The sequence below is a fragment of the Zingiber officinale genome, unplaced genomic scaffold (genome assembly GCF_018446385.1).
Source record: "Zingiber officinale cultivar Zhangliang unplaced genomic scaffold, Zo_v1.1 ctg200, whole genome shotgun sequence".
NCBI lineage: Eukaryota > Viridiplantae > Streptophyta > Magnoliopsida > Zingiberales > Zingiberaceae > Zingiber > Zingiber officinale.
In genome coordinates, this window is record NW_024589883.1 from 7,105 (window position 1) to 30,413 (window position 23,309).

Here is a 23,309-nt window from a genome sequence, read left to right on the forward strand (position 1 = left end):
TGGTCTAGTGGCTAGCATATATGGTATTGTCATCATGAGGTCTGGGGTTCAAATCTCGACAAAGCTGAGATAAATGTCTTCCTTATGTGTTAGTCATTATTCCAAAGGCTAGTAGCCGTCCGTGATTTATCTCCTCTGTATTGACCCTAGGGTGAGTTGGCGAGGACGCTGGGGGCGAGCGTATTCGTCTTTTACCACTTTGAAAGAAGATAAATAACAAAGTTTATAGGTGGAAGGAGTTTTTTTTCAGGTGCATATTATAATAAATTTATTACTCTCTAGTCAACTGGCCAATCTGTAAGGACAAAAAAAAAAAAAAAAAAAAAATCAATTATGATATTATTAGTAATGGCACTACTTAAAAAAAATAGGATTAAAATGTTTTAATCACTTCCCATGGTACATTAACCATTTTTATTTCTATACAGGTTTATAATTAATTATATTTGTCTTTTGATATTTTTTATCAATTATATTTTTAAAAAATTGGCATAAAATAAAAAAAATATAGTTGTGGTGGAAACCATTTTATTTCGGAGTTGCTTTATGTAAAGGAGATATTTTAATTTAAAAATTATAATTTTTACGATAAAGATAAATAAAAGATATATATACTTTAATTTTTTATTGATAAAAATTCAAAGGACACCATTTTTTAAAATATCTTTATTTTTCAATAATCATAGTTTGTTATAAATTGGACCAACTATTGAAATAATTATGTGACACGTGGCATAAGCTATTGATTCTATTAATTTGTGTACGAATAATGAAAGTAATCTCTTATAATTGATTCGAAGAGGAATATAATGTTCCATGAAAAAAATGACAACTCTAAATAGTAGTAATCAAAACTATTTCAAAATAACTAAAAAAGGTTTAATTATATGGAGTTAATTATGGACCAAAAATCTAATTGCAAGCTGAAAATATAAAAAATACCTTAAATATAAAATATAAAAGTTACTAAAATGTGTAAAATTGATGTTCAGAGTCTCTGAAATGTCTTAAATGGTATTTTTTTATCTGAAAGTTAAGTTGAATTTTGATTAAGTCAAATAACGTTTTATTTTGATATCCAAATTAAAAGTTATAGTTTTAAAACCAACATCATTATTAGTGATTTTAATTAATTTGATAAATAAAATTTTGATATAATAGTTAAATTATAGTAATTTTAGTGTATTCATTTTATTTATTTATTGTTAACTCGTGCGAAATAAAAAAAATGTAATGTTAGTTGTTTTTGTATACAATTTTGGATCAATTTGACTTCATTAAAAAAAAAAAAAAAGGAAATTCTCCACCAAATTTTGGTAACCTCACTGGCCACGGCGGCGAGTGACCGGACCCACAAGCCCCTTGTTGCGAATGGGATATAATCCTCCGCCGGTTGGTGGAGAAAGCGAAGCTGCTGCTGCTGCTTCTTCTTCTTCTTCTTCTTCTCGGCCGCCGCCTCCGAAGCGAAGGGTTCCATAGTTAGCGATCGTTAGAATTCGAGAAGACGAGAGGGGGTCGAATGCAAAGTAGACTTCCCCGGAGAGCACAATCCGTGCCGTGCACGCTATAAATAGTAGACGCTTGTCTGTTGCCGTTCTCTTCTATCGGGGGAAGAAGGGGGTTTCGTAACGTTCTCGGAACGCTAATCTTGGCTGCGGGGACGGAGTGCGGTTGTGCTCGATCTGCTTTTGGTTGCTTTGTTGCGGATGCCCCCTCTCGAGCTCCGTATTAGATCTCACCCGATCGGCTCCGTTGCATTGAGCTATGGCACCAGGTGCGTCTCTTTTCTTTGTTTGTCTGCGGCTGAGACGTTCGGTTCGTGATTGTCTTGAAAGTTGGGATTGATGTTGTTTCTTTTACTCCGAGTTCGTTCTTCCAGAGGGATTCGATTTTTGTTTGTTTGTTGGTTGGATCCTTTGAGAAATTAAATTTGGGTAGTGTATTTGCTGTGGAATTGAAGGTTTCGTGCTGTGAAGAGATTAATAACGAATGGATTGATTGGCATTTCGTTGTTCCGACGGGGGCAAAAAAATCTTTTGTTAGGTGTAGTGTATAATAGTAGGTTTAGGGTGACCTTGAACTGTTTTAATAGGGAACCTTTCTTTGTTTACTAGTTTTTTCTCCCCCTCTGGCTCCAACAACGATTTGGTTTGCTGGTGATATTGCTCTGGGCGGAGAATTTTGCTTGTTGAAGAAGTAGAGAATGAGACAAATATTTGGGCATTAGCTTTTTCTCGGAGATATTTTGCTTCTTTTACTCATATTTGTGCTCCATTACTTCTTGTATAATTTGGTGAGAGTAAGTCATTGATAGCTGATCATTTCAGTGAATCTTCTGTTATCTTTTATTTTTCTGTTCGAGGAATTCTTTTTACGTCTGTAGGTCATGAATATAAGTTATGTCTAGGCAAACCAGAAATTAGGCACTGCTCCATGTTAATGCTCTGAGTGATGCTGGAAAGAAGTACGAGTTGTGTTACCACTCAGACTTGTAAGAATGGTCATAGACGATTACCTTTTGTGGTCACTAGAGTAGACCTGGAAAAGGGTCGCCAACAGTGTCAGAATACATCTGTGATTCTGGCACGAGATAAATTAGCAAGAAAATGACATCTGCTTATAAGAACTGCAGGAAGACCTATGTTAAAATTGAAGACCTATGTTAGGGTTTATCTAGCTTCTATTTTGTAGGATATGAATTAGGATAATTATAAGACAAGAAATTTGTTGGCGATTGCTACAAGTACTATACTGTATTCATGTGTAAGTTGATCTAATAAATTCTGTGATTTTTCTTTGTCTATAGTTAATTGTTAAACAAGTAGATATAATGAACCATAAAGTTTATTCCTCTCTCCCTCTCGTCCTCACTTTCTCCTCACTCCCTAATTTTCTTGATACTTGAAGAACTTTTGAGGAGGTTTTACAGGACAACTTGTTGATTTGCTGCTTCATTATGCTCCTGCTCTCGTGGAAACCCAAATCCAACACCCAGCAAGAATTTCAAAGCCCTAGAAAGGAGGATGATTAGGGAGGAGGGACTGCAAGGAAGAGGAGAGAGAGATTGAGTAGAAAAATCAAAGAGAGAGAGAGAGGGGGGGGGGGGGAGGGGGAGGGGGGGATTTCACCTACATAGGGACTGAAATTATACAATTATGTAACTGTAACAAAAAAAAAATTCTTGTGCGTCTAATTGCAACAAAATGCACATATACTTGGTGTTTTATTTAATGTATTTACCCTTTCTGAAATCAATGTTACTTTGATGAATCAATACTACAGCAATAAAATGACATGAGCATTTGATATCATTAATTGTCATTGCACAACATGTTTTCTGGCAGTAACAGATGTTCTGCTCTGTGTTATGCGGGCTCTGATGTTGTGTTATGATTGTTTTGCATCAGGTTCAGGTCTAGAGAACGATATCTTATGAGATACTATTGCTCCAACACTGTGTTTGTGTTCTAAACATCTGTTCTGAATTCATCCAGTATTTGTGATAATAACAAATATCTTGAAACTTTGCTTGCATAAATAAATGCTCAAGTCGGTCCCACAGCACACAGTCACGTCACCAAGGGGGTCCCTGCATCAATTTGTTCATCAAATGAGCCTCAAACATTCTGTCATGGAAGCTAGGCAGAAGATGTCCTTATCTGCCTTTCCTGAAAAAAGAGGCAAGGTAAAATCTTTGCAGCAATCGGATGCTCATGTGACCAGTGACCATCCTTTGAAGCTTAAAGAACACAGATTAGATATTGGAGATGAAAATTATGATTTGTTGGGATATGAAGTTTACTCTGGGAAACTTGTTCTAGATAATAAAAACAAAAGCACAACTGCTGATGAACAAATTGGATCAAGGATTGGAAACTCTGATAGTATTGATGCAAAGCTTTCAAGCAAAGCCCTAGCTTGGGGTTCCCATGTGCTACATGTTGGCGATGTCATATCAGTGAGTTCAACAAGTTTTTCTTTTAGTGGAAAAGATTCTCTCATGCTTTCTGTAAAATTCCTTGTTTTTTTTTTTGATAATTTTGACCCACTTCTGGCAGGTTTCATATACTGCTTGTTTCCGACATTTTACTGTTCATGCATACCCTCTCAGAAGAAGATCATGTGGTCTTTCTTGTTTTGTGAAACCTCAAAGATATCAAAAAGATTTTTGTTTTGTAGCATCTAATCCAGAGGAAGCCGTAAGGTGGGTCCAGAGCTTTGCAGATCTCCAATGCTACATAAACTGCTCGCCGCATCCAATAGTGTCTTGCAAGAAGCAGTCTACAAATGTAGTGGCATCTGAGCCTCTGTATGCCATTCCATATATAAAATGCAAAAGTCAACCAAGGATATTAGTGATTTTGAATCCTCGTTCTGGGCATGGTTGTTCAAGTAAAGTATTCCATAATAAAGTTGAGCCAATTTTTAAGGTGTGACAGGTCTTCTACATTCTTGACTAGGAAATAGTAGAAACTAAAAAATATCTTCAATTATTGAAAATCTGACACTACTATGAGTGTTTATGCTTGTTTATTCACAGAGAAGCTTATTGACAGCTTGCAGGCTTTGTAATGGAAGTGGTTAAAACAGAATATGCTGGTCATGCAAGAGAACTTGCTTCCACTGTAGAAATCAGCACCTACCCTGATGGTATGCTAACATAGGTTGGTTGGCTTAGATTTACACTTGAAAATCAAAAGCTTACTGTCTCACTACTGAAAATGTCTCAGGAATAGTATGTGTTGGAGGAGATGGCATTGTGAATGAGGTACATTGATTTTGCTTTCCGCTATTTACTCATCTTGTTTTGTGCATTTTATTTGTTTGGGTAAGTTAAAGTTGATTAAGAAAATCATTAGATGCAATAATAGAAATTCCTTGATAAGTGTGCATTACTAGTGCCAAAGGCTAAAAAAGTTTTGCAAAATGTTGCCCATCTTCTTCCACTTCATTCTACCACTTTTTCACCTCCAGCTCCTCATTACTCTACTGTTTCATAGTTGCCAACGTCCTGTTGAGTCTGCCTTCTTTGGCCAATGATCTGTTACAATGAATCAAAATTTAATAATTCAAATTTCCAGCTAGGATAAGCTAAGTTAGGTTGTCTCTTTCTGATTTTTAGTTAAAAAGACTGGCAATTGTGCATCAATTTCCTTTAACCTGATTGATTATTTCTTTTTAGTGATCACCATCTTATGAGCTTGTCACTAAATTGACCAATTTGAATGGACAACTACTATGGAGAACTAACTTATCCCTTCCTGGAATCTTATCAACTTTGTGCTAATGCTTTTTCTCCTTTGTAGAACTATTGCATCTCCCTTACTCTTTGTAAATTTTTCTTTGCTCTCTTCCTTTTTAAGTAAGTTTAGGTGGTATGTCTCTCCCAGTGATTCTTTTATTCACTTTCTGTACATATTTTATTTTTATAATCTGTACAGTAAGCACAACATGATTTGCTGAAAATTAATATTTTTTGTACTTGTCTACCCTGCCAGAACTTTGATAGAAACCATGGAATTACAACATTGCTGAAGTCAATACATTTGGTTGTGAAAATTGACAGATGAATATCTGGTGCATTGATATATCTTGCTTAATATCTCTGCTGCAGATTTTGAATTTTATAGGACAGGAGCTGAACTAACATTTTAGCATCTTCCTATGAGCATTTTGAAGCTGATCAATGATATTGCAATTATATTGTGACTGCATGATCTATATTAATAGGTCTCCTTTACGTCTCGGCTTTTTTGGTATTAGATCAATTATGAACTCTATATGAACTTTGACACCAACTCTCAATGATGCCAATAACCTACTGGCTTCCTATGGTTCTTTTTCTTAGTCTGTTTGTCATCTGCCCGATAATTCACCTTTCCTGTGATGTTATATAATTCTATAGACCAAGCATTGGCTATTTGAAATTTGATAATTAGCTTACACGATCATGCAGGTACTTAATGGTCTTCTGAGCAGAGATAACCAGAAGGAAGCACTTTCTATTCCAATTGGCATCATTCCTGCTGGTTCAGACAATTCACTAGTCTGGACTATTTTGGGGGTCAGGGATCCTATTTCTGCTGCAATGGCTATTGTAAAGGTAGGTTCGTAACTAACTGGAACTAGCTGAAGCATAATCTTCTTCTCAACATTCTTGATGGTTTTCTGTCAGTTTGCATTCCTCATTTAATTATATTTGTTATTTTGAGCAATTTATGTGTTCCTAGATTTTCCAAAAATATCTCACAGTTGTTTTAGTATAGTTCTGGTTTGTTTGTAGATATTCCAATTGGAAAGAAATTTCTTGCTGAATCTGTCATTTTGCTTCTGTAAATGATTTTTTTCTTATTTCTCTGTTGTTACCTTCCAAACACAGGGTGGACTGACTTCTACTGATGTTTTTGCTGTTGAATGGATTCAGAGTGGAGCTATTCATTATGGGTCAACTGTTTCATACTTTGGCTTTCTTAGTGATGGTAAATTTTTTTTATTGTCTCTCTGGTTCTAGCTTCAATTGTTTTAAACTGGCTGCCTTTTTAGATGTTAATATAAATGAAGTTTCCTACATTTCCATATGATCATTGGTAAATCTATTTCTAAAAATGCCGATTGGATATATAGTTGGCAGCATTTAAATATGTAGCAAGAATAGATACTTCTCTGATAGAATTTAATGTGCCTGATTTCAGTGTCATAACTTGCTAGTGAGTCAGTTTATAGCACCAAATATTAGTGGCTCATCTAATGCAAGTGCTAGCAGGAATGATAACTAGGATTCTTGTGAGGAAGTGTGATTCTTCTCTTTTCTGTAAAATTGTTGCTATTATCATGAATCTTTAGTTTGGATGATATGAGTATCCATTAGTATTTCCATTTAGTCAAAGTAGTTTTAGTATAACTTAGGCCCTTGTCCAAGTCACAATACTTTCTAGTGAATCCAGTCCACCATGTATCTACATGATTTGCATTCAATTCTTGTTTTTATCCTTGAATTGATTCAATGTGGTAAGAAGTTGGCATGCCAATACATGCTAATTTACTATATTCTTAAATAGGGGTATTTGTCTAGTGAGTTTAGTCCCTTATTAGTAGTTCTAGCCCATGAATAAATTTATATCAAAAATGAATACAATGCAATTTTTTTTTTGGTTTTTCCCAAATTCTATATAGTATGAGAGCCACTCTCTATAAGGATCTATAGAGGTATCCCTTCGTGATCTCTCCCTCTCTCAATCATTCTTTCTCTATCCCTTATTTGTGCTTTCCGAACTGCCATGCATTACCTGGCCTTGGTTTCTCTCATACTTATCTTCCACGAAGTCTATGCAAGCTCATTGGTAAAATTTTCTCTCTTAAATCAACTTCAATTACATTAAATAGAGTTTTCATTGGTCTTCTACTATCCATCACACATTTAATTTTATTGACTCAACTTGTCTAATAATAGAATGCATGGATTATCTTTGAACATGTATGTTCTGTCTCGACCTGTTTTTTTTCTCTCTCTTTTTTTAAAAATTTTTTTTTTCGAGTGATGTACATAAAAGTGAACTTTAAGAGGGTTGGATAACTAACCTTGAAGGTTTGGTTCATTTGATATATAGAAGGAATTGCTAAAGAATAAAATAATTATTAAGGAATAGAATTGACATTGAATATATTAGCAATGCCAATTCGTTAATTTGGTTTGCAGGAAGAAATGGATACTTCATTTGAATTCCTATGTTTCATTTGTAGTAATATTATCAGTAATATAGAAGTAATTGTTTTCACAAAGATAAAGTAGTCCTTCATGAAATAATTGGTTCAATTCATCCAATTCACAAGACATGTTTGGCCTGGCTGCCCGACATCCACGTTTCTCCATGGAGTAAGAATTGGTAATTTTCAGAGGATTGAATAAAAGAGTGATAGCTATTCTGCAATTAATGAATAAGTGTTCCTATGGAATTTGTATTCGGGCTTATTTTTGTAACCAAATATTAAAAAACTTATTTCTTAAGAGTTTACAGGGAATAACTATTCATATTAACTAAGCATATCATTAGTGTTTGTGGAAAGAATTGATGTGGAAAAATTCACATTCCTTACATAATGGGAATATCCAACATTGTATACAAAATTAGAATATAAGAGAGAATAGGAAACTAATTATTCCTAAAGATATCTTTCTAACTAAATCCCTTAATTTAAGGGATTTCTTACTCTGTTCTCAAGCTGTTTATTCCTGTTATTTCTATGTTGCTCGACACTCCCTCAGGCCGAGGAATATATATTTTCCATTCCTAACTTGACTATAAGATCATGCAATCTAGAACTGTTCAGTCTCTTTGTTAACACATCAACAAATTATAATTTTAAAGGGACATATGACATACACACTAATTCTTTCTTCAATTTTTCCTTGATGAAATGCATATCAATTTCACTATGCTTAGTCCTATCATATTGAATAGGATTATGAACAATATTGTTACTTGACTTATTGTCACAATAGAGTTTCATGGGGCATTCCTATTTGATTTTCAAATAATCTAGAATAATCTTCAAACAGAGTAGTTGACATAATCCTTGAGCAATGACCCTAAATTCTAATTTTGCAAATAATCTTGCCACCACATTTGCTTTCTGCTCCTTTATGTCACCATATTACCATCAAGGTAAGTACAATATCCTGTAGTTGATCTTCTATCTACTAGAGAACTTGCATAGTTTCCATCTATATAAGCTTCTAAAGCTAGTGTTGTTGGTTGGTCCTAGGAAGATCATATCGGTTCCACTGTACAAAAATTTTGTACAAGTGTCGAACCTTTCCTAACAACCTATTGTGTTCTTTAGAAATTAAATTCGGAATCGCAAACGGAACTTAACGTTATTGATTCCAAATTTAACTTATCTGTTCTTAGTGGTTTAGACTTAGATCGCAAACGATACTTAACATTATAGATCCAAATCCACCTAGGTTACAAATTTAATTAAATATTAATTTCGGAAATCGGCTCCCAGGTCAAACATGGCGAGGCACATGACCTTCTTGGGTATGGGAACATCCACCACTGCCTCGACAAAGCCTCTTAACGAAATTCAATATTTAATTTTCTTATATAACCTTAGGTTTAACCAAAAGGAACAATCGAATCACAAGATCGACAAATAAAATAAAAGAAACACAACTTCGAATTACAAATCCGAAAATCTAGAATCTCTAGCCTCTTGTGTTTGAAATTCATACAAAGAAAAACTAGTATGATGCGGAAAACAATTACTAGTTATACCTTTCTTTGTAAGCAATAACCTCTTGATCTTCTACCGTATTCCTCTTCTTATCTCGGACGTTGTGTGGGCAACGATCTACCGAGATGAGAACCACCAACACCTTCCTTCTTGCAAGATTCGGCCACCAACCTTCAAGCTCCAAAGGATGCAAGAGCAAAGCCTCCTTTCTCTCCTTCTCCTAGCTAGAACCAACCACCAAGGACTCCTCTAGTGTTGATGCCACCGACCACTAAGGAGGAAGAGAAAAGGAGAAGAGCAAGGAACTAGGGCCGACCACCACCAAGGAAGAGAGGAGAGGAAAATAGAATAGAGTTATGTAAGGTGAGGCACCTCTACCCCCTCTTTTATATTCCTTGGTCTTGGCAAATAAGGAAATTTAATTATAATTAAAATTCCCTTATTCTCCTAGCTATTGGTTAATAAGGAAAATTTAATTAAACTTTCCTTTTAACCCTCATCATGGCTGACCACATCACAAGCTCCAAATAAGGCAAGTTTTAACCACAAAATTAAAACTTCCTTATTTGTTTCCGGAAATTTTAAAATAAAAATTTCTCTATTAATTTTTTTCCCTTCATGGTTGGTTATAAAAGGAAATTTTATAAATTAAAATCTCTCTATTAAAACATGTGGATGATTCCCAAAAAGGAAAGTTTTCTCTAAAATTAAAATCTCCCTTTCAATCTACAAATAAGGAAAGATATCAAATCTTTTCTTAATCTTTTGTAGAAATTTATAAAAGGAAATATTTAATTTTAAAACTCTCTTTTTAAATCATGAACATGGTTACAAAAAAGGAAAGTTTAATCAAAAAATTTAAATCTTCCTTTTATCTACAAATAAGGAAAGATATCAAATCTTTCACTTAATCTTTTGTAGAAAACTATAAAAGGAAAGATTTAAATTTAAACTCTCTTTTAAAACCATGGCTTCCACACAAGGAAATATTTTAAATAAAATCCCTTTTATTTTATATGTGGACGACCACACCTAGCTTGGGCTTAAAGCTAGGGCCGACCACTAATCTTAGCTCAATCCCTTGTCTTTGGCCGGCCCAAGCTTGGGCTCCAAGCTTGCTTGGTCGACCACCTAAGGGTGGGCAGGAAGTGGGTATATGGTGGGTATAATTCTCTATATATAAGAGGCTACGATAGGGACCGAGAGGAGGAATTGATTTTGGTCTCCCGATGAAATTAAGCTTCCCGTGTTCGTCCCGAACACCCAACTTATTTTCATCAATAATAATTCATATCACTAAAGAATTATTATTGAACTACCGCACCAATCCCAAATTACATTTTGGGCTCCTTCTTATCATGAGTGTGTTAATCTTCATGTATTTAAGATGTCGGATGTCCACTAATTAATTGAGTTACTGTCATTTTAATTAATATCTTAGTCCAAGAGTAGTACCACTCAACCTTATTTTCGTGTCGGACTAAGTCCACCTGCAAAGTTTAACATTACAATCCTTATGAGCTCCTCTTGGGGACATTATCAACCTAGATTACTAGGACACAGTTTCCTTCTATAATAAACAACACACACTATAAGTAATATCATTTCCCAACTTATCAGGCCTATTGATTTATCGAGCTAAATCTCACCCTTTGATAAGTCAAAGAAATAAATACTAAATATATGTGCTTGTTATTATATTAGGATTAAGAGCACACACTTCCATAATAACTAAGGTCTTGTTCTTTTATTAAATTGGTATAAAAAGAACTTATCTTAAATGGTCCTGCTCAATACACTCAGAATGTACTAGTGTAATTTATCAGTCAAGATAAACTAATACCTAATTACACTACGACTATTCCAATGGTTTGTTCCTTTCCATCTCAATCGTGAGCTACTGTTTATAATTTATGAGGAATTGATAACATTATCTTCTGTGTGTGACACCATACACTATACTATCTACAATATAAATTAATTGAACAACTACACTTAGCTTATAAATGTAGATATTTGACCAATATGATTTTTATTTCTAAATAAATGTTTATACAAAAAGCTAGGCTTTTAGTATACATTCCAACAAGTATCTCATTTCTCTTGAACAAAATTCTCTTTCCAGGAGTGCATTTTAAGTAATATAATACTCTGTAAGTAGCTTGAAGGTGAGATTCTCTTGAATCATGCATGAATTGGCTGATTACACATTTACACTCACAACATGTGCTATGTCTGGACAAGTGTGAGCAAGCTATATGAGTCTACCAACCAACCTCATACATTCTTTTGTCAACAATTAGTTCTTTCTTAGATGCTCCTATGTTGTGGATTGGATCCATCGGACTAGAAATCAATTTACACCTAATGTTCCTTGTTTCAGCTAATAGATCAGTCCTATACTTCTATTGAGAAATAAAAATTCCTCGTAGAGTATGCTACCTCAATACCAAGGAAGTACTTCAGTTTCCCAGTTCCTTTATTTCAAACTCCCTATCAATTTCGGCTTTATATCATGTTTTTTCTTTTTCATCATTTTCGGTTACAACGATATCATCTACATGACTAGAAGAGTTGTCACCTCCCTTACTGTTGAGTGCTTAACAAAGAGAGTATGATCCCCTTGGCTTTGGTTATATCCAGACTTCTTCATGACTTTTGCAAATCTTCCAAACCATGCCCTAGGAGCTTGTTTTAGAGCATAAAGAGTCTTCCTCAGTTTACCTACTATGTTACCAGTATCCCTTGCAAACCCTGGTGAGAGGTTTACATAAATTTCTTCAACTAAATCTCCATGGAGAAATGCGTTCTTAACATCATAATGTAGGAGTTGTCAGTTGAACTGTGCAACTAAAGATAGTAAAACTCTGATCGTATTTATTTTTACAATGAGAGCGAAGGTCTCCTGAATCCCCATAAGTCTGACTATAACCTTTGGCCACCAACCTAGCTTTATGTCTCTAAGAGAGTCGTTTGCTTTGTATTTTATTGTGAAAAATCACTTACAATAAGCAATGTTCTTCCCCTTTGGTTTCTTAACAACCTCCCATGTCTTATTCTTTTTTAATGCATCTATTTCCTCCCTCTTGGCATCCCTCCATTCCCTTTTTGATAATGCCTCAAAAATAGTATTGGGAATAGTCATGGTATTTAGACACAATGAATCTTTTGTGGGATGGTGATAGATGTTTAAAAGAAACATAGTGAGATAGAGGGTAGAGATGGTGTTTGGTGCATTCTCTAGTACTTTTTCTAATAGCAATGGGAAGGTCAAGGCTATCTGTTAGGTCAGTGGATGATTCAGGAGGTTGCAAAGATGGGTCAGATCTTAACATGATCTCAACATCAAGGTCGGCGGTTTGTGGTTGAGGTTCTTGGACTTGTACTGCTTCTGGAGCGGTCTTTCTCCTTGAATACACTTGAGGAATACTTGGAGTATCACAAGAAACACTTGGAGGAGACTCACTAGATGGAATAGGAATGGAAGATGATTTGGTACAGACTTGAGTAGGAGAAAGATCAAGAGTGTTAATGGGTTCAAATGACTCATAAGTGCTATCTTTTGTCACTAAAATCTCCCCCTGAGAATAGGACTTAGAGAAGAACGAAGTATCTTCAAAGAAGGTAACATTAACCAAGATGTAAACTTTTGAGACGAAAGGTGGTAACACTTGTACCCTTTTTGAGTGGATGAGTAACCAAGGAAGACACATTTGATGACACGAGGGTTTAGTTTACCTCGAAGTGGACTATGGATATGGATAAAAGTAGTGCACCCAAAAATCATAGGAGGAAGTCCATTTGTGGTTCAGAAATGAGGATAAAAAACATTGAGGAGTTGCATGAGACTTTTATTGTCTAACACACATGAGGGAAGTCTATTTATCATGTATGTGGCATTACGGATAGCCTCTCCCCAATAGGATTTTGGGACACTATTGTGGAAAAGAATGACATGAGTAGTGTTAAGTAAATATCCATTTTTTCTTTCTGTTATTCCATTCTATTAGGGTATATGAACAATAAGATGAATCATGAATAATCCCCTGGGATTGGAAATAGGAGGATAAGGTTTGGTTGAAGTAATCTCTAGCGTTATCGGTTCTAAAGCTTTTGATTTTCACTCCAAATTGATTTTGAATTATTGAGTGAAAATTAGGAATAATAATGCTGACAACAGATTTTTGTTTGAGGAGAAATACTCATTTAACCCGAGTGCAATTATCAATTAAGGAGACAAATCATCGAGCCCCATAAACATTGGGAATATTAGAAGGACCCCATATGTCATTATGAATTAAAGAAAAGGGTACATGAGAATGCTTTGTCAATTTGCAAACATCACACTGAAATTTAGAAACATTCAATTCTTGAAAAATATGAGGAACGTTGGTGATACAACCAAATGTTATCTTTATTAGAAGAACCGTGAAAGGACAAAAACAAATTATTTTTTTTAGTGGATTCAAGGTAGTAAAGACCACTATGTTCCTTAGCAAGTCCAATCCTCCTCCCCGAGTCGTGATTCTGGAAAACACAATGAGAAGGGGGAAAAAATGGCATGATAGTGAGTAGCTAATTTTTGAATGAAAACAAGGTTGACAAACAATTTTGGTACATGGAGGACACTTTTAAGGATAAGGCTTGGGGTAAGGTGAACATTTCCAAAACCAGTAATAGTAGCTAAAGATCCATTGGCTACTACAATTTTTCTATTACTTGGGTTGGGGTTATAAGTGTGGAAAATTTAAGAATTGAGAGTCATGTGGTTTGTGACACTGGAGTCTATTATCCATGAGTTATCAAAAAAATTATTAGAGGTATTCATGCAAAAAGGGAGTGAGGGGATACATGAGAGAATCAAAGCACGCACCAAATGGTTTATCAAGAGAATCCAACAATCTTCGAAGTTTCTCAATTTCTACACAGTTGAATCCTCCTAGGATTGAGCTGTCTTTAGTGTGGGATTACTCGATTAGGTGTGCCTAAGGTTTATGTTGCCCCCACGACTTCCCCATTCTCGACTTGGTAGTTTATCAATTAGTTTTCAATACGTCTCTTTGGTGTGGCGCGGTTTCTTATAGTAGTTGCACCAAAGATGGACTCTATTGTCTTTAGTCAGAGGCGCACCACACTTATCTTTCAGTTTTGGAAGGGTTGATCCAGCCATGAGTTGGGGCTCAAGCATCACACTTCGTCGACTTTTCTTAGCTCGGAGTAGAGAGATCGCCTTTGCTAAGGACGGTATGCAGTCTTTGCTAATGATTTGGATCCGGATCGGATCAAATTCAGGATTTAAGCCGGCCAAAAAATCATATACACGCTCATTTTCAATAAAATTCTTCAAAACAACAGCATCTATAGCACATTGCATCTCAATTACTTGGTAATAATCCAATTTGTGCCACAGATTTTGTAAAATCGTGGCATATTCAATTATTGATTTATCTCCTTGCTTAGAAGCATTTGCTTTGACTTTGAGTTCATAAACTTGAGCAACATTACAGGCTTTTGAGTAAGTGCGGGTAAGGTCGTATCAAATTTCATTAGCAGTAGAGAGAAACATATATGTATCACCGGTGGATGGTTCCATAGAATCCCATAACCAAGACATAATCATAGAGTCTTTTTCATCCCATGCCTCAAAAACTGATCAGTCGTGGCAAGACCCTGTCCCAAGGATATGGCTAAGTTTCCCTTTGCCTTTGAGGTACGTACAAACCACCTGAGACCATTTCAAGTAGTTTCTTCCCGTTGAGTCTATTTGAAGCCTGAATATTTTGCAGATCACCAATTTTCTGGACTGAATTACACACAATAGGTTGGCTAGGATTGCTGGAAATGGCTGTTTGAGAATCAGATGATGAAGAAATGCAGAAGCTGAAAGGAAAAAAGAGAGAATTAGCAATGAAGGCTAAAACTCTGATACCATGTGGAAAGAATTGAAGTGAAAAAATTGACACTCCTTATATAATGAAAATACCCAGTATTATATACAAAATTACAACAGAAGAGAGAATAGGAAATTAATTATTCCTAAAGATATCTTTCTAACTAAATCCCTTAGCTTAAGGGATTTTCTACTCTGCAAACTATTTACAACTGTTCGATAGTGTTGCAATTGAAATGCATCTAGAGTGGTGTTTGGAAAGAATACTTTAGAGTGGTTTGTTATATTGTTGGTCCAATTGAAAACAGACTTATAATTGGATCAAAAAATAACTTGTATAAAAGAACTAACAACTAACATGATAACTAATAGAGATATTCCCTTATGTGAGAATAATTATATATTCTAACACTCCGTCAAACTGTAGCATATTATATTGAACAATCTTCTGCTAATTACATGAAATAGAAAAGATTACTGAAAATTGAAAATTAAGTCTAACTACAATTCTCAATGAAGATATCCAAGATTCAGCTATAGTATAGTGTTTAAGAGTTATGGTAAATGTAATGCTGAAATCTTTTAGTGTTCCAAAAGAGAACTTCAAAATGTTATTGTTTTCTTGAGTTTTTGTCAAACTGAAGGTCTATAGGATTTTAAAGTTTGTGAAGATGAAGAGACAAATGTGAAAGGATTACAGGAAAAGAGATATATTTGGATGAAATTAGGTTTTCAACATCTGCTCTAGAAAGGAGATTACTCACCTAAGTACTTGGATAACACCTATTCTAATTGTTTTAGATTCTAAAGGAGTAGATTATACCCCTAGGTTTCTGTTTATTAATTGCTAATGGTTGGTATTTAAGATTAGTGGTTGTCTCAAAAGTTCAATGATTGTTTGAAATAGTTAACAACTTGGTATATATTAATAAACATCCTCTCCATCATGTTAGCTTTGAAATGCTTGCTGACCCAAATGCCAAAAGTTGTTTTAAATGATTTTAAATGATTGTTTTTGATTCGTTAGCAACAATAGAACAGGATAAAATTCTTTTGAATATAAATGAGGATATATTAGGGGATCAAGCCTAATGACATATTAGTAGGATAAAGACTTGATTGTTATTATGTATTTGATTCGTTAGCAACTGTATCATTGCTTATATTTACTGTTTAGAGGCTATATATGATAATCATTGATGTTCAAATGTAGTTTTGGAACTCTCGGAGAAGTATCAAAAGCGCTTTGGTCCATTACGCTACTTTGTTGCCGGCTTTCTCAAATTTCTGTGCTTGCCAAACTATAGCTTTGAATTGGAGTATCTTCCCATGTCGAAGAAATCAGAAAACCCTGTGGAAGAGGTTTTTGAAGATCAAGGCAGAGCTGATATGTCTGAGTTTTATGCAGACATAATGCGCAGGTCAAGAAAAGAAGGAATACCAAGGGTTTCAAGTTTATCCAGTATTGATTCATTGATGTCTCCAAACAGAACACCTATTGAAGAAATAGACACTGGGGGTAGAACACCTGCTTGTAGTGAGCCATCTGATTATGTTAGAGGAATCGATCCCAAAACGAAGCGCCTTTCCTCAGGAAAAGGCAACTTGGTGACTGAGCCAGATGAAGTACTTCATCCTCAACCTCATCTTTCTACCAACTCTAACTGGCCAAGGACCAGGTCAAAGTCAAGGACAGATAAAACCCGAGTTGACCTGAGTGGTGCAAATGATACAAGGGGCACGAGAGCATCAGTGATGCTGTATGATAAAGAAGATAATTCATCCACAGTTTCAGATCCTGGACCAGTCTGGGATGCTGAACCAAGGTGGGGCACAGGACCAAAATGGGATGCAGAACCCAACTGGGAAGTTGCGAATCCTGTTGAATTGCTGGTGCCACCAGTTGATATTGAACTAGGATCAACGAAGGAACTGGTCCCAAGCTTGGAGGACAAATGGGTTGTCAAAAAGGGCAGATTTCTAGGTGTTCTTGTGTGCAACCATTCCTGCAAAACTGTTCAGAGTTTGAGTTCTCAGGTTGTGGCACCGAAAGCTATACATGACGACAACAGTCTAGACTTGTTGTTAGTTGGTGGAAGTGGGAGGTTAAGATTATTAAGATTTCTCATTTCTTTGCAGTTTGGTAAGCATATAGCCCTCCCCTATGTGGACTACATCAAGGTATGTTCATGCCTAACCCCCAGCTTGTGTGTGCTTCAGCTTTCCCTCTAATTTTGTTCTTTGTTTGACTTCTTGTTATTTATTTCTACATTTAATTCTTTCAGTTATTTCAAATTAAGAGTAGCTTACTCTTCTATTCTCATAAAGCTTTTATCACCTGCAACTTACATCAATTAAACTTGAGTGTAACAGGCTATCATTTTGACCAAGAGCTCTGTATTTATTGTAGTATATTAGGAGTCACGGAATAAGAGCACTCTTCCAGATTTGAAAAAAAGATAATATTAGTAGTTACTAATTCTATTATTGTTTAGTCGATTAGTGGGACTAAATCAAACTTTTGGGACGATTTAGGTGAAATATTACAAAACATTCTGCCAAATGAAATGATTTTCATAGGAGGTGATGTAAATGAGTATGTCGGAGTGAAAAATGATAAATATGAGAGGATACATGGGGGTTATGAGTTTGGAACGAGAAATGAGGAAGGGAAAATTATATTAGATTTTGCGATAGCATATAACCATATATTAGCTAATACGTTTTTTTAAGAAAAGAGAAGAACTCTTAGTCACGTTTAAAAATGGGAATAATAAATCGCAAATTGATTTTCTTATGGTTAGGAAGAATGATAGATTGTAAAGATTACAAGGTCGTCCTTGAAGAAAACTTAACTATCCAACATAAGTTAGTAGTGTTGGATATATGCCTCAAATACAGTATCAATAAAAAGAAAATCTATACGACTCCTAGAATTAAGTGGTAGAAGTTAAAGGATGGGAAGCAAAATATATTTAAGTAGAAAGTAGTAGTACAAGCATTAGGTGAAATATACGATGACTCTAATATGACATAGGATAAAGATGGTATTAAAGTTAAAAATAGTAGCTAAGAGTGTACTCGGTGAGTCAAAGGGACATGCACCACTAAAGAATCTTGGTGGTGGAATGAAAAAGTACAAAAGAAAGTGAAGGAAAAATGAATAGCTTATAAGGAATTATATATTTATAAGAATAAGGAAAATTTTAAAAAAAATATACAATAGTCAAGAAAGAATCTGAGAAAATAGTGAATGAAGCAAAGAATGAAACTTTTGAACGATTATAGCAAAAATTGGATGCAAAAGAAGGGGAAAGGGACATTTATAGAATAGCTAAAGTGAGATAAAGTAAGTCGAGAGATCTTATTTAAATAAAATGTATTAAAAATTAATGTAATAGGATACTAGTAAATGATGAAGAAATAAAAGGACGGTGAAAGAGATATTTTCATCAACTTTTTAATGAAAGTTTAGATGACCAATTTAACTTAGTTAATTTAAGTAGGTCAAATGAACATAAAAATTTAAATTTTTATCGTAGAATTCAAACTTTAGAAATTTAACAAATTTTAAATGGAATGCACATGGAAAAGTCGTTGGACCAGATGATATTCTGATAGATGTATAGAAATGTCTAGGGAAATAAGATATTGAATGACTTCTAAAATTATTTAACATGATATTAAAAATGAAAAAAATACCTGATCAATGGTGGATAAGTACTCTAGTTTCCTTATATAAGAACAAGAGAGACGTATGAAATTGTGAAAACTATAGGGGTATTAAACTAATGAGTCGGAAAAAGTAATAGAAAAAAGATTAAGGAAGGAGACCATGGTGATCAAAAATCAATTTGGGTTCATGCCGGGAAGGTCGACAATAGAAGTTATACATCTTCGACAATTAATTGAAAAATATCGGGAGCAAAAATAAGATCTACACATAGTATTCATTGACTTATAAAAAACTTATAATAGAGTTACAAGAAAAATTATATGGAAAATTCTAGAAAAAAGCGGTGTTAGTGTAACATCTATTGAACTAATTAAGGATATGTACGAGGATGTAACAACTAGAGTAAAGACTTCGGGCGGAGTAATTGAAGCATTTCCAATAAAATTAGGGTTACATTAAGGATCAACTCTAAGTCCCTGTGTATATATAAGACACAGTATCGTGGTGTATGTTATTTGCAAATAATATTATTTTGATAGATGAAACAAGTGAAGAAGTAAATAATAAACTAGAATCTGGTAGAAAATACTAGAAGGAAAAATATTAGGCTTAGTAGAATAAAGACAGAATAAATGAAATTTAAGTTTAACAATATTAGACGTGATGAAATAATTGTTAAAATAAGAGATGACAAGTTGCTCGGAACCGAGAGTTTTAAATATTTAGGATCATTTTTGCAAAAAGATGAAGGAATTGAGAGAGATGTCTTATATAGAATACAAGCAGGATGGTTGAAATAGAGAGCATCGGGTATTTTATGTGATCGTAAAGTATACTTAAAGGAAAGTTCTATAAAACCGCAGTTAGACCTGCTATGTTATATGGAGCTAAATATTGGTAGCTTTATATAGAATGTTAGACTATGACTCGAGCACATGAGCAAAAGATCTGAGTTGCATAGATAAGGATGTTAAGGTGGATGTGCGGACATACGAGGATGGACAAAATAATAAATGAGAGCATTAGAGAGAAAGTCGGAGTTGCATCTATTGAGGGAAAACTACAAGAGACACGTTTAAGATGGTATACTTAGACAATCAATCCAGTTAGGCAATGTCAAACTATGACAAACACGCATGTTAAACGAGGAGAAAGACTAAAAAAGATTTGGTTAGCAATAATAAAACAAGATAAAATTTATTTAAGTATAGATGATTGATCCTGTCTTCTGCGTTGACCAAGTCGTCCAAAGTCTTTTGGTCAACACAACCAGCGACCGGGTTACCCCGATCCCTGGTACCTCGATGCTCGAGGTGGGTTCCGCGAACATATGAGCAGTCAGATAACAATAGAGAAATAAATGCACGAATAAGAAGTACGAGAACGTACCCTGACCCCGGGGGGGGGGGCGCCCTCGGATGGGTCGGTGAGCTGATTGCGATGCTGATCGAGTTGTCGTGGCCCGGATGAGTAGATGGACGTGAGCTAGCTGGGGAGCCGGATCTAAGAGCGACACCCTGGAATCCAGTGCGGCAAGGCTCCAGAAAGACAACACGTAGGCCGGGTATGATAGCGGTTCGTAGGCCGGTGCACGGCACACAAACCGGATAATACGACACGCAAGCCGGATAACCAACAACCCACAATCATAATAGTGATACGAAGAGTAAAATACAACGGCTCGATGGTTGGAACCACATCGGCTCGCAGGCCGAACATCATCTCGACCCGAAGGTCGGGGTAAACAAACCTGAGCACTTCAGACTGCGGCTGTTCGGAGGGTGACGGCGGATGGTTGCACCGATGGTGACGGCGGACAACTACACGGATGGTGGCGGCGGACAGCTGCTCGGAGAGCAACGGCGGGCGGCTGCCTGGAGAGCGACGGCAAGCGGCTGCATGGAGGCGGTACCCGCTGTAGTCGCCGACAACGACCACTGGAGGTGGTACCCGGCGGCGGTGGCGGAGGTGTCGGTGGCTACTGGAGACGCTGGCGGCGGCTGTGGTAGCCTCCGGAAGCGGCAGTGACGGTGGGGGAGGTCGGTTGCAGCTGGAGGAGGTGGCGCTGGCCGGAAGCAACAACGCCTGTCGCTAGAGGTGGAGGCCTAGAGAACTCACTGTGGTGCTTGGCGGCGGAATGTTGCTCGCGCGAAGAAAGGAAGAGGAGGTGGTGGCCAACGAACGACGTCGGCGAAGGAGCAGACGATGCTGGCGATTAGGTCGCGATGGCGTGGAGCCACGGCTCGACGGCGGCGAAGCCGCGTGATGCGCCGGCAGTAGCGGCGAGAGGCACCGATGTTGAGAGAGAAAGGAGGAGGTGGCCCGAGGACGCTCGTCACCGGCGGATCTCTTCGGCGTCAATGACGATGGACCAAGAAGAAGCTCTTTCTTCTTCCCCAAGTGGCGGCGGCGAAACCAGACCTCCCTAGTGGCGGCGCTGCGGAGAAGAGGAAAGGAGGTATAAGAGAGGAGGAAGGGAGCGCCGGCGGCTTCGTCGGCGCAGGCGAAGGGTGCGAGTGGGAGAAAGCGCTCCTTGGCTGGCGGCGGCCCCCTCCCTTTTTCCTCTCTGTGAACAGTGCTTTAAGCACTAAAACCTTAAAGGCATTAACCCTTAAAGGGACGAAAATGCCCCCTTCCCTCTCCTTAATTCCTCTCATGTCCTAAACTATATCCGGATCAATGATAAAATAGTATGAGATACAGTTTAATGACGTAAAAGGATTCATATAATCGACCTCATCTAATAGGATAAGACTTGATTGTTGTTGTTTAGTCGATAAGTGATGAATAGAATAATAGAAAAAACAATTGATCATCTTGTTGACTGATACTATTGTAAAATTCACGTATTGTGCTCTGTATGTAGATTTTTGTGCATACTTTTCATATGATCTTCCTTTTGTGTTTCATAACGATTTCATCTTCCATCGACACTCCATCCTGTTGCCTTCTCTTGGGCAATAAGCATCCACTTAGTCACAAGTTGACCTTGCAGGTTAAGTCAGTGAAGATTAAGCCTGGGACGGGCACTCACAACGGTTGCGGTATCGATGGGGAACTTCTTCGTGTTAAAGGACAGGTTATGTGTTCTTTGCTTCCGACCCAATGCAGACTCATCGGCCGCCCCGCCGAAGATTGTAAATAACTCTATATCTTAAACTCTGAGATCTGGATTTCTAAGACGAATTCTGACCTGCAAGCATCGAGTCGAAGAAACAAACACTGTTCCTGATGTTCATATGTGTGAGTGATCTTTTCTTTCTAAATCCCCGGAACTTTTGTTGTATGCTTTCCTGTTGTATTACGAGCATAGCATTCCCTCCCTCCCTCTCTCCCTCTCTTTCTTTTTCTTTTATTTATTTCATTTTTTCTCGGTTTTTGTATAAACAACTTATTATTATCTGCTAATATCCAGATGCTTCTGCTGATTGCATTCTTACTTGTTCAAAAAGGCCGATGGAATTCCTAAAAGGCACCCATAACTTTCAAATTTCTGAAAAAGGCATATTTATTTCTCATTTTATCTCTCCCATTAATCATTATGTGTTATATTATGGTGTTGATTTTTAAAATTCAATACCATTAGTCACTGCATAAATCTTTAAACCATTTTTGTTATAGTGTTGATTTTTGAAATGTGTTGCATTGTTATAGTGATTGACGGCAGAGATAAAACAAAAAAACAAATGTGACTTATTTGATCAATTGCCGAAATTTCATATATCAAAGGCAATCGTTAAGTCCGCAATATCTGCTGCATTTGCTACTCTTTATCGTGCATGGCTCCTGTAGCAGAATGAACATGAAGCAGTAGTAGTACACAGAGAAGGAGTCGGTCGCTGCCGTTGATGATCGAGTTGTCACGCTCAGAGAATGAATGCATGGACTTGGCCTTGTTCATGGTCGACAAGATCGTTCCTCCTCGTTCCGCCCTTTTTACTATTCACCTCGAGAACCCTCTTCTTGCACAAGTCAAGCGGGATTCTGATTGAGAGAGAAAGAGGGGACAGCGAGTGACGATGGTCTGCATGAATCCCGCCGCTCAAGACGCGGTCAGTCTGCGTTCGGACGACGTGGGTTGGGCAAGGTACGCAGCTGCTGACTTGACTCCTTTTACTGCTATTGCGCTGCTACAAAATCCAAGAGGAGGACTCTGTTATAGTGCTCAAAAACATCTGATTAGCAAGTACTGGAGATCTACAAAACAAGTACTGGTGGAGTGGACGTTTACGTGTTGTAGGGTTGTGAGTGATTGTGTGATGGATGGATGGATGGATGGGTTTGGGAGTGAGAAGACAATTGGTTTGACTTTTGAATAAAGGGGAGCCGGCAATTAAAGATTTAAAGGGCCCGGTGAGGAGTCTGAGAACTGGGAGGGACGGGAAGGGAGAGAGGGAAGAAACACAATTAGAATGAAAAGTGATAAAGAGAAAAAAAAATTAATTATGTCTTCTTTATATAATTATTATCGGTTAATTTTAATAAAAAAAGTTTGCTTTAGCTGGT

At 36.6% G+C, this 23,309-nt stretch overlaps 1 protein-coding gene across 1 annotated transcript; it reads left to right on the top strand.

Annotated features, from left to right (window-relative positions):
• The first annotated feature begins 1,372 nt into the window (after positions 1–1,372).
• Positions 1,373–22,238, top strand: LOC122036722 (sphingoid long-chain bases kinase 1-like). The gene is made up of 9 exons (XM_042596124.1): positions 1,373–1,774; positions 3,408–3,958; positions 4,059–4,430; positions 4,557–4,650; positions 4,731–4,768; positions 5,957–6,103; positions 6,380–6,479; positions 16,341–17,308; positions 21,799–22,238. The coding sequence occupies exons 2-9, from the start codon at positions 3,542–3,544 to the stop codon at positions 21,946–21,948; spliced, it is 2,286 nt and encodes a 761-aa protein (XP_042452058.1). The 5' UTR covers positions 1,373–1,774; positions 3,408–3,541; the 3' UTR covers positions 21,949–22,238.
• Positions 22,239–23,309: the final 1,071 nt, after the last annotated feature.